Here is a 12,160-nt window from a genome sequence, read left to right as displayed (position 1 = left end):
GTTATTTCAATGTGGTCGATGTCTTGGCTTTCCAGAGAGGGATTCTCAGGAGAAAGGTTGTTAAAACTAGGTGCAAACTTTTCAGGGCCTTGTATGTCATTCTAAGGAGTTTAAATACAATCCTATAGAAGACAGGGAAGTTTGAAGGACATAGTTAACATGTGATAGAGCTACATTCAGATTTTAATTAACTCTGGCAGAGTGTGAAAAAAGAATTAGTCTGGGGCCTCCCTGGTGGTGCAAGGGGTTAAGTCTCAGCACTATGAAGGTATCTGCATCCACTGCAGCACAAGTTTGATCCCCAGCCAGGGAGCTGACCCACATGGCACAGCAGACCTCTCCTATCTTGCCTACTGCTCCCCTCAGCAGTATATTTCAGTCAATTGCCTGTTCTGCTCCCCACTCTGTCTCAGGTGAATCCTCTCACCTCCTCCCCCTTCTTCCCCCCCCACCTCCAGCCTACACCCCAGCTCTTGTATGCATAAATAAATAAAATATAAAATAAATCTTTAAAAAAGATTAGTCTGGGCTAATTTAGAGACCCTTTTAAAGGTTTCTGAAATAATTTAAGTGAAAAAATGCTGAAGGATTTAAATAGGGCAATGGCAACAAGAAATGGAGTTGAAGGAATGAACTTGAGATATTTAGGAATTTATAGCAGTTAACGTCATAGAGCACTGTAATTTACCTATTCTGGAGGAGCAGGTGGCTTTATAGCTAGAACTTTTGTATTAATCTTTGTATCCTCATTGTCCATTCAGCCACAATAGAGCAAATTTGGTGTAGGATGGCACAATGAATTCTAAATTAAGTACTATGGAGAAGATCAGAAGAAAGGAATATGCCTGGAGAGTGCTGAGAGAAAGTGGACTGCACGAAGTCCATTAGCGAGAGTGGGGAAGAAGAATCTCAAAAGCTATTGCCCATTTCTTCCATTAGTTCCCAATCCCTCACCCTCCCTAATCCCTGGAGCGACAGCCCACTTAGGGTTTTCCTGCACGCGCAGACGGGTTCCCCGCCCCCTCACTCCGCCCCGCCCTACCCCCACCATTCCGCCCCGTCTCCCCCCGCCCCACCACACTCCGCCGGGTCCCCCCACTACTCCGCCCCGTCCTATCTCAGGGGAGAAAGGCCCATTAACACTGGGTCACGCCCCCACCGCCTTTTCCACCTGCGGGGGAGCCCCGCCTCCCCTGCTAGCCACGCCCATCTCCGTGTCCCTCCGGGATCCCGGCTCTGCGGCCCCACCTCCTCCCGGGCTGGCGCTCGGGCAGCCCCGCCCGCCCGCGCTGCCCAGCCTTCGCGCGGCCCTCGCCAGGGGGCGCCGCGCAACCCGCCGCCGCCCGCGGGAGAGTCTGTCGCACACACCCCCTCCGCCCCGCGCGCCGGCAGTTCCCCGCCGACTACGCCTCCGCTCCCAGCCGGCGGGGCTGCGCCGGCTCCCACTCCGGGAGGGGTCGGGGGTCCGGAATGGCCGCGGCGGGGTCTGGGAGGCCAAAGGTGTAAGCCGACGGGCGTCATGGAGGCGGAGCAGCGGCCGACCCCCGGGACCAGCGACGGGGCGAACCCCGGTCTGGAGGCGGCACCTCCTGCTGCCCAGGCTCCTGCGGCCACGGCCTCGGGTCCCAACCCCGGGTCCAGTTCTGGGCCCGAGCCCAAGAGAAGGCCGCTTGGGACGCTGCTCCAGCCCACGGTCAACAAGTTCTCCCTTCGCGTGTTTGGCAGCCACAAAGCAGTGGAAATAGAACAGGAGCGAGTCAAGTCGGCGGGGGCCTGGATCATTCACCCCTACAGCGACTTCCGGTACTGGGGGCCCGGCAGGGAGGGCGGGGGACGCAAATCCCACCCCCACGGGCCGCGACACGGGGGCCAGGCCCGCCCCACCCTCCCCGTCACTTCATTTCCGGCCCAGGGGTCCCCGGGTGGGCCGAGTCTCTTCCCTCAGCCCAGCCTGGGAATTCTTGGGCGAGGGATATCCCTGCCGGAGATCCTTGGTGACTTCTCAGGCAGGGGAGTCAAAGGGGAACAAGCAGACACCAGAGACCAGGATTTCCCACTCCAGGAATCCCGCACCCCACCTGGAACACAGGAGTTAGGGACCTTGCTTCCTTCATTTTTGCTTGCTGGGAATATAGGAAATTATGTCACATTCCGAGGCTCGGGGTCCACCTGAGGATGAAACCCAGCTCCTCTATCTTCCACCCAAACCCCCACTCTCAAGCACCTGCAGGACAGGGTACCAGGAAATAGAGGGTCGCTGGGAGGGGGCTAGGGTGTCCTCAGAGCGGCCGGGTCGCTGTCCCTGGTGCTGAAAGAGGAATGCGGCAGAGCAGTGTCTGAACTCAGATTGAGGCAGCAAAGCAAGGGCATGGCCACCGCCCAGGTGACTATCAGAGAGAAGGGACAGAGGTGGGGGTGGGGCCATTTCATAGTCCCCATCAGGCTGTTCCTCTACATCAAGGTCGCTAGGGGAGGAGAGCAGCCCTGTCCTTGGGGGAAATGAAGGACAGCTTTTGGATGAGGCAAGGATGTGTGCAAAGCACCTTGCCTGGGGAACAAAATGAGCAGAAAGGATGAGGTGTGAGTCAGGAACCTAGAAACACAATTGGAGACTTAGACATCATCTTGCATCCACATACAAACATACTCCCTAAATATTCCTCTTTCTCCCAACGTTTCTTCTACTTCCCTCTTACTGTCTCATTTCCAACCCACCAATGCACCTTGTGTAGTCTCATGTGGCTCTCCCTCCCTGCCCCTATTTCACCCCAAGATGTATCTCCAGAAGCCATGCAGCCCCCTTAGAGGGCCTCCATCCTCTCTACTGTATCACCCGCTAGGCTTGTGACTCCCTGTGAGTCAGGCTGTGAAGATGCTCTATGGCTAGGCGAAGCCTCTTTTCCTCTCTTCTCCCAGCTCACAGTACAACATTTCTCCAGTGACCCAGGAGGGGGAGGAAGAAGGAATCAAGGATTTATTTTTTGATTGAAAGCATACAGTTTGAGGGTCTTCCTGGAGGCCTGGATTTGGGGACCAGTCCCCAAGTCAGTCTTTCACGGGTTGAAAGAAATGATTTTATGGGCCTCCCTGGTGGTGCAAGGGGTTAAGCACCGCACTATGAAGCAATCCACAACCTCTGCAGCACAAGTTCGATCTCCGGTCGGCCAGGGAGAAACCCACATGCAGAGGCAGACCTCTCCTGACTCACCCGCTGCTCCCCTCATCAGTGTGTTTCAGTCAATCTGCCTGTTCTGCTCCCCACTCTGTCTCTGGTGGATCCTCTCACCGCCCCTCTCACCCACATCTCTGGCCTGTGCCCCAGCTCTTGTATGCATAAATAAATAAATCTTAAAAAAAAAAAGATTTTACAATCAGAGTAAGAAGGAGTTGGCTTTCTGCTGCCATTAGGCGTATCTTGCAATTAAATTCACCATAGGTAATCGGGACCCTCAGATTATCCAGTGATTTTTCTCGAGGCTTTACCTAGCTCCTTCCTGATCTCTTTCTACAACTGCTACCACAGCAGTGTGGCTCTCTCCTACCCATGCCCTTGCCAGGGCTCAGCCAGAGTCCCAGTGGGCACAGGGAGGCTAGGGAAGGAAAGGAATGTAGAGCTTCAAGTCTTGCTGCCTCAGGATCTCCTAGGGAGCTGCTCTGTATGCGGCCCTGTTTGTGCTACCACGGAGGGGGAGGGACATGCCTGAAAAGCTCAGTTCAAATGAAAGGGGGAGACAAACCATCCCTACCTGGGATTGAGGTAAACAGCCAAGAAACAGGAGCCATAAGTCCATCTGTGTTGGGGAGGAGGGATGAAGGGATGAAGGGATGAAGACCTACACTAGGAATGAGCAGAAAGCTGGCCATGGGAGAAATCTTAGCATAAAGGGTGGGTGAGTCATAATACCAGCTAGTACTTTATAGCACTGTCACATCCATTGTTTCAATGCATATTTTTTTAACAATCCTGTGAGATTAGCACAGGGTACTTTATCTTTTTTTTTTAACTTTTAAAATATTGAACAATAATGGCATAGATAATATATATGTATCATAAGGACATTATATTATCATGTACTAAGAATATATATACACACACATAGTAGGGATATATAGTGTTGTATATAATCGTAGACATACACACCACACAAATTATAAAGCCTACTGTCTAGGTGTCAAAAGAGAGACTAGGGCCTCCTCTGGTGGCGCAGCGGTTGAGCGCTGGGCTGCGAAGCTGCCAGTGCGGGTTCCACATCTGCAGTGCGGGTTTGATCCCCAGCGCTGGAGGCGAGGGTCCCACATGGAGCGCAGACCTCTCCTGCTGCCCGCTGCTCCCCTCAACAGTGTACTTCGTCGGTCTGCCTGTTCTGTTCCCCCGCCATGGCTCTGGTGAATTCTCTCACCCTCCCACGCTTCTGACTGTACCCAGTGCTTGTATAAATAAATAAATAAATAAATAAATCTTTTTTTAAAAAAAGGAAAACGAAAGATTGAGGGGCAGAAGCCCCCTACTGCTCACATTCCTTCCCCAAACCCATTATTCTAACTTTCATAGTACTAATTTTCTTACTTTCCTTTATAGTCTTACCCCTTTCCTATGAATTTCCTATGAATAAATAAGGTAGTGCCAGTTTAGTTTTACCTGGTTGAACTTTGTATAAGTAGAATCAGCCAATATGCCAGTATGAATTCTTTGTTTCTTTTGCTCAATATTAATTTTGTGAGATTCATCCATTGTGTGGAATTTGACTGCAGTTGGGTGATTTCACAGTTGTATTTTATTTCAGGACATGAATATATCACAGTATATTTATCTACATTTTTCTGTGGATGGACCTTTGGGTTGTCCCAGATTTAAAGCTGCTATTCCTATATGTATCTCCTTGAACACATACATATATATACACCCTTGAGTGTGTATATACTTAGGAATGGAATTGCTGGTTTGCAGGGAATAGAAATGCTTAACTTTACTAGATAATGCCAAATTATTTTCCCAAATGGTGGTTCAGTTGACACTGCCACCATTATATAAATGGTCACTCTGTTATTCTGTATCCTTGCCCACGCTTGACACTCTTGTGTCAGACTATCTGTTTTTAGTCTAGTGTCTGGTGAAATATCATGGTCTTACTCCCCATCCCACTCCACCTTAGGTTTTACTGGGACCTGATCATGCTCCTGCTGATGGTGGGGAACCTTATTGTGCTGCCTGTGGGCATCACCTTCTTCAAGGAGGAGAACTCCCCACCATGGATTGTCTTCAACGTCCTTTCTGACACTTTCTTCCTGCTGGATCTGGCGCTTAACTTCCGCACGGGCATCGTGGTAGAAGAGGGCGCTGAGATCCTGCTGGCACCGAGGGCCATCCGCACACGCTACCTGCGGACCTGGTTCCTGGTCGACCTAATCTCCTCTATCCCGGTGGATTACATCTTCCTGGTGGTGGAGCTGGAGCCACGACTGGACGCAGAAGTCTACAAAACAGCTCGGGCTCTGCGCATTGTGCGCTTCACCAAGATCCTCAGCCTGCTAAGGCTGCTCCGCCTCTCCCGCCTCATCCGCTACATACATCAGTGGGAGGAGGTGGGGCAGGGAGGTGGGCAGGGAGGCTGGCAGACTCCTCTGGGACTGTGCTGTGGGTGGGGCTCCCGGTGACTTTATGGGGTAGGGCATGTGGGTTGGGCTTCCAAGGGTGGGATGTCTCTGAAGTCGGTGGGGGAGAAGTATGGATAGAATGAGGGTTCAGGGATGGGACCTGGAGTGAGGAGGGGGGCATAGAGGGTGGAGCACAGCTGATGGACAAACACTTGAGGGTTATTTAGACTGGGAGGAAGATCTGGGACGGGAGCTAGGAATTGCAGGGTGCGTAAGAGGCTGGAGTTTCAACTTCAGAGTGAAGAGTTTAGTGTTTCCAAGTGTGGACTGTGTGATCTCGTTGCCTATGATCAGATCCTAGTCTTCATATTTACTATATGAGACTTTATTTCTTCTATAACATGAGAATGTTAAGTATACTTACATATACTAAGGGTATAAGCATAGAAGGCGTTATAATAATATGGACAAAGCACTTCGAAGAGTGCCTGACATGTCGTAAATTCTCGGTAAATTACTTACTACTACCACTACTTTTCTTCTTATTATTAAAGAGGAAGAGGGCTTCTGGCACTAATCCTTACACACATGCCCTGGGGATTTTACCTATGAAATAACGGAGCCTGCTTGTGTAGTAGACCTTTTGGGTTTCTTCTGTGACACTGTGATTCTGGGCACATGATTTGTATCAGTTTTCCTACTGGTAAGACGAGAGCAGTAACACAACCTACCTGTATTAGCTTTGTGTGTTGTAAAACTCTATAAGTGAATAAATAATAACCCCCATTTTTTAAATTCATGGGGACTGGGGCTAGTGAGAAGTTCAAAGAGAATTTGCAAGGCTGGGAATGGAAGAGACCAGCAGGGAGGGGTTCCTGTCCACAGCAGCCCCTCCTCGGACTCCTCAGATTTTTCACATGACCTATGACCTGGCCAGCGCTGTGGTTCGCATCTTCAACCTCATCGGGATGATGCTGCTGCTGTGTCACTGGGACGGCTGCCTGCAGTTCCTGGTGCCCATGCTGCAGGACTTCCCTTCCGACTGCTGGGTCTCCATCAACCGCATGGTGGTGAGAACTCCCCACAACTCTGCCTCTCCTGGGCCTTCCTACAGGCTCTTCCGCCTGAGTAGCAGGGATGACCATAATGGGCAGGAGGTGGGACATGAGGGGGAGATGACCAAGAGGTGACTCAGGAGTGAGGAGGTGGGCTGGGGTGGGTAAAGAGGAAGGCAAAGAGACTGAGGAAATATTTGTGTTAGAGGGAGCAGGCAGAGAAGGAAACGTAGTCAGATACTTGAGACCCCACACAAGCTGTAAAAGAGGCCCTTTCTGCCCAGGGTCCTTAGAAACAAACTTAAGTATCTCCTGGGAGGCAGATCTGAAGTGAGGGGGTCAGGCAGAACTGAAAGAGAAAGAGAAAAGGGGGCTAGAAGAGAATGAGGCTCTAAGGGGCATATGCCCAGCTCTGCAATACACTCTGCCCCCCGCAGAACCACTCGTGGGGCCGCCAGTATTCCCACGCCCTGTTCAAGGCCATGAGCCACATGCTATGCATTGGCTATGGGCAGCAGGCACCTGTAGGCATGCCGGACGTCTGGCTCACCATGCTCAGCATGATCGTGGGCGCCACGTGCTACGCCATGTTCATCGGCCACGCTACTGCCCTTATCCAGTCTCTGGACTCTTCCCGGCGTCAGTACCAGGAGAAGGTCAGCAGAGGCAGAAGGAAGGGTGGGCCTGGAGGGTGCTGGAGCTGGGGGACTCAACCTGAGGCTCCCGTTCTGACATATGCCTCTGTTGCATCTCTTTCTTTGTGCTGTGCTGTACCTGTGTGTGCCTTCACCTTGTTTGGACCTGTGTCCCTGGGTTTGGACCGCTGCTCTGCCCATGACTGCTTTTTCCTGGGACTGTTGTTATGTGTCCTCCATCTGTCTGCACGGTTCACCTCTCTGTGTTTGGCCACTGCCTATAACCTTCCTCCACATACGTCTCCCCCGCCCCCCACTGTTTCAACTCCACATCTGTTTCCCGTCTGCTCGCCCGTGGACCGTGGGCTGGCCCCCTAGTACAAGCAAGTGGAGCAATACATGTCCTTCCACAAGCTGCCGGCTGACACGCGGCAGCGCATCCATGAGTACTACGAGCACCGCTACCAGGGCAAGATGTTTGACGAAGAGAGCATCCTAGGCGAGCTGAGTGAGCCGCTGCGGGAGGTAGGCCTGGGCCTGGGCGGGGCTCTGGAGGGGGCTCTTGGAGTACTTTCTCGGTTTCTGGGAGCTATCTGGGGAGGGGGTATTGGTTAGCAGGCATGCCTATAGGGGTTGAGGCTTACAGAGGGTCCCACAGGAGGCGGTGCCTTTAGAGGGCTTTTAGGGGTTAGGGTCTTTATTTGCTTTTTTTTTTAAGATTTATTTTATTTATGTATACAAGAACTGGGGTACAGGCCAGGCCAGAGGTGTGGGGGGTGAGGGGATTCACCAGAGACAGAGTGGGGAACAGAACAGGCAGACTGACTGAAATACACTGCTGAGGGGAGCAGCGGGCAAGACAGGAGAGGTCTGCTATGCCATGTGGGTATCTCCCTGGCTGGGGATTGAACTTGCACTGCAATGGCTGTGGATAGCTTCATAGGTTGCATCTTTTTTTTTTTTTTTTAAGATTTATTTATTTATTTATACAAGCATTGGGTACAGTCAGAAGCGCGGGAGGGCGAGAGAATTCACCAGAGCCAGAGCGGGGAGCAGAGCAGGCAGACTGACAAAATACACTGCTGAGGGGAGCAGCAGGCGGCAATAGAGGTCTGCGCACCATGTGGGACCCTCGCCTGGCCGCCGGGGATCAAACCAGCGCTGCAGAGGCTGCAGGAAGTTTCGCAACCCAGCACTCAACTGCTGCGGCACCAGGGAGGCCCAGATTTTATTTATTTTTGGGCCTCCTTGGTGGCCCAAGGGGTTAAGTCTCAGCATTATCAAGCTACTGGCAGCCACTGCAGCATGGGTTCAATCCCCGGCTAGGGAGCTGACCCACATGGCGCAGCAGACCTCTCCTGTCTTGCCCACTGCTCCCCCCAGCAATGTATTTCAGCCAGTCTGCCTGTTCAGTTCCCCACTAGGTCTCTGGTGAATCCTCTCACCCGCGCCGCACCCCCCCCCAACCTCTGGCCTATACCCCAGCTCATATATGCATAAATAAATAAATCTTTAAAAAAAGAAAAATAAAAAAATAAAGAATTTATTTTGGGGTAGAAAAACTGGGGTCGAGGCCAGTGTGGGGGTGTATGTGAGATGATTCACCAGAGACAGAGTGGGGAGCAGAACAGGCAGAGCTACTGAAATACACTGTTGAGGGGAGCAGCGGGTGAGACAGGAGAGGTGTGCTTAAGTGGGCTATCTCGCTGGCCAGGGGTCAGGCCATCGCAGTAGTAGCCCTAAGACTGAACCCCTAGGCCAGCAGGGAGGCCCCTAGGTCTTTCTTGAATGTCTTAGGGGGTAAAGTATAATACATAGCAAGGGACTGCCAGGGAACTCTGTTTTGGGGGGATGGTCCTGTACGGGCTCTTGAGAGAGCTCTGAAGGCAGGAGCTCAGGCATGGTCCCAGACCCACTGAAGGATCCCCATCCTTTGGCAGATCATGACACCAGGGCTGGGGGTACAGATGTGCTCCATGGGAGCACCTCAGGCAGGGGGCACAGCACAGCCTACCTGACAGGGCCCTACCCTGCCCAGGAGATCATCAACTTCACCTGTCGGGGCCTGGTAGCCCACATGCCGCTGTTCGCCCATGCCGACCCCAGCTTTGTCACTGCCGTGCTCACCAAGCTACGCTTTGAGGTCTTCCAGCCGGGGGACCTCGTGGTGCGTGAGGGCTCCGTGGGCAGGAAGATGTACTTCATTCAGCACGGGCTGCTCAGTGTGTTGGCCCGTGGCGCCCGGGACACCCGCCTCACTGATGGATCCTACTTTGGAGGTCAGTGGGTCTCAGGGATGGTGGTGATCTGGAGCAAGGACAGAGGGTGACCACTCTCCTGCATCAATCTCCACCTGGCTATGCTGCAGAACCAGAGTTCCAGTCCTGCCCCAAGCCTATGAGATCAGAATCTCTGGGCCTGAGGCCTGGAGCTTTATATTCAAAAAGCTCCTTAATACATTCCATTGCACAGCCAGATTAGAAATTACTGGGCCAGTGAGCCTTTTAGAGCCCTTAAATGTAAAACTGGGAGAACCTATGAGAGGAGAAAAGTAGGACTAGGCAGTGCTGTCCCAGGGCTGAAGCATTGTGGGCCCCTGGTGGGGCGACTTAGGGCCCCAGACTGTGGCATGGGAGTAGTCCTGCCAGTTGCTACCCAGAGTGACTTGAAGCTCATGTAACTCTCAGTCCCCAAGCCACCCACCACCCTCAGCATCCCCATAGTGTAGCCCTTTGCCCTTTGGCACTACTTTTCTCTTTGGCACTGCTTTTCCCTGGGTTTGGGTTTCGGGGTTTTGTCCCTGGTGTTCATTCCTATGGGTGGAGGGGAGGGTGTGCACAGAGAACTGCTCCATGCTCACCCCTTGGGGTAGCGCCATGGAGGCGGGGTGGGAGTTAAAGTGGAGTGAAGAAATGGGTGGGAGCCAGCCAGGCCTGCCTGTGTGCACTTTTATTTAGAGAGAGTAAGGACAGGGAGGAGTAATCCAATAATTGTGTGGGGTTGGACAGAGACCGTGATTGGAGTATACATGGCCCTAGGTGGGTGGGTGAGCATTAGGTAGGTGGGTGGGTGCTTCCCGCCTGGGGAGAAGCCTGAGGAAGCTGGGACAGCCGCTGCAGGCCTGGTGAGAGTGAGTTCTGGGGACAGTGGTTCTGAAGGTTTTCTCCAACTTCGGCAGAAATCTGTCTGCTGACTCGGGGCCGGCGCACCGCCAGTGTGCGGGCTGACACCTACTGCCGCCTCTACTCACTCAGCGTGGACCACTTCAATGCAGTGCTTGAGGAGTTCCCCATGATGCGCAGGGCCTTTGAGACTGTGGCCATGGATCGGCTGCGCCGTATAGGTGAGGCTTATCCACCTTGTCTGTCCAGTTCTAGCTGGTACCCTCACCCCATCTCCATAGCAAGGAGCCCTCATTCTCCCAGAGCCCAGACTCTCCTGCTTCAGTGCTATATCACAGTCCACCCCAGTCCCTGCAAATGCCCCAACAGGCCTTTACACAGACTCACTATCCTTTTTTTTTTTTTTTAAGATTTATTTATTTATACCAGACCCAGGGTACAGGCCAGATGTGCAGGAGGGTAAGAGGATTCACCAGAGCCAGAGCGAGGAACAGAACAGGCAGACTGACGAAATACACTGCTGAGGGGAGCAGTGGGCAAGACAGGAGAGGTCTGCTGCGCCATGTGGGTTTCTCTCCAGCCGGCAGGGATCGAACCCACACTGCAGAGGCTGGGGACAGCTTCACAGTGCGGCACTCAACTGTCTACGCCACCAGGGAGGCCCAGAGACTCACTATCTTTATCACTCAGCAGTAACTCCTACCACTGGAGCTGTGGCCCAAGTCCCGAGGCCTTTAGTCTTCCTGCCCCTGAGGACCAAGCCTGCCCTTTACCACCTGATACTCCATACTCTCATCCCCTGACCTTCTTCCTCCACCCCCTACCTCCCAAGCTCCATCCCCATAATCCCATCTCCCTACTCTTCACCCCACCCTCACCAGCTACCCCTGGACTCCATCAAGTTCTCTCACACTCTTTGATATTCAGCCTTCATCTTGAATTTCTTCCTTTTCCTGAATTCCTCTCTCCCAACTTCTAGGCAAGAAGAATTCCATGCTTCAGCGGAAGCGTTCTGAGCCAAGCCCGGGCAGCAGCGGGGGCATCATGGAGCAGCACTTGGTGCAGCATGACAGGGACATGGCTCGGGGCGTCCGGGGCCTGGCCCCTGGCACAGGAGCTCGACTTAGCGGAAAGCCGGTGCTGTGGGAGCCCCTGGTGCACGCGCCCCTGCAGGCCGCTGCGGTGACCTCCAATGTGGCCATTGCCCTGACTCACCAGCGGGGCTCTCTGCCCCTCTCCCCCGACTCTCCAGCCACCCTCCTTGCTCGCCCTGCTCGGCGCTCAGCAGGTTCCCCAGCCTCCCCAATGGTACCTATCCGAGCTGGCCCTCTGCTGGCCCGGGGGCCATGGGCATCCACATCCCGCCTGCCTGCCCCACCTGCCCGAACCCTCCATGCCAGCCTCTCCAGGGCTGGCCGCTCCCAGGTGTCCCTGCTCGGGCCCCCACCAGGAGGAGGCACACGGCGGCTAGGACCTCGGGGCCGCCCGCTCTCAGCCTCCCAGCCCTCTCTGCCTCAGCGGGCAGCAGGCGATGGCTCTCCAGGACGGAAGGGCTCGGGAAGTGAACGCCTGCCCCCCTCAGGGCTCCTGGCCAAGGCTCCAGGGACAGCCCAGCCCTCCAGGCCACCTGTGCCTGAACCAACCACCCCCCGGGGGCCCCAGCTCTCTGCCAACATGTGAGCCCCCTGGGTTAGCTCTCGGTAGGGCAGATGCCTCTTTGGGAAGGCTGAGGGGACCTGAAACACTGCCCGTT

The 12,160-nt window shown here is 53.7% G+C and overlaps 1 protein-coding gene across 1 annotated transcript; it reads left to right on the top strand.

Annotated features, from left to right (window-relative positions):
* Positions 1 to 1,519: 1,519 nt before the first annotated feature.
* HCN3 (hyperpolarization activated cyclic nucleotide gated potassium channel 3) lies at positions 1,520 to 12,087 on the top strand (the record flags this gene model as incomplete). Its single annotated transcript, XM_084243764.1, has 8 exons — positions 1,520 to 1,803; positions 5,154 to 5,583; positions 6,504 to 6,665; positions 7,088 to 7,306; positions 7,664 to 7,810; positions 9,324 to 9,564; positions 10,464 to 10,628; positions 11,387 to 12,087. The coding sequence occupies 8 exons, from the start codon at positions 1,520 to 1,522 to the stop codon at positions 12,085 to 12,087; spliced, it is 2,349 nt and encodes a 782-aa protein (XP_084099890.1).
* Positions 12,088 to 12,160: the final 73 nt, after the last annotated feature.

This window comes from Talpa europaea, assembly GCF_964194135.1.
Source record: "Talpa europaea genome assembly, chromosome: 9".
Lineage (NCBI taxonomy): Eukaryota > Metazoa > Chordata > Mammalia > Eulipotyphla > Talpidae > Talpa > Talpa europaea.
The sequence above is the reverse complement of the archived record's forward strand: the minus strand, read 5'-3'. Positions and strand labels throughout refer to the sequence as shown.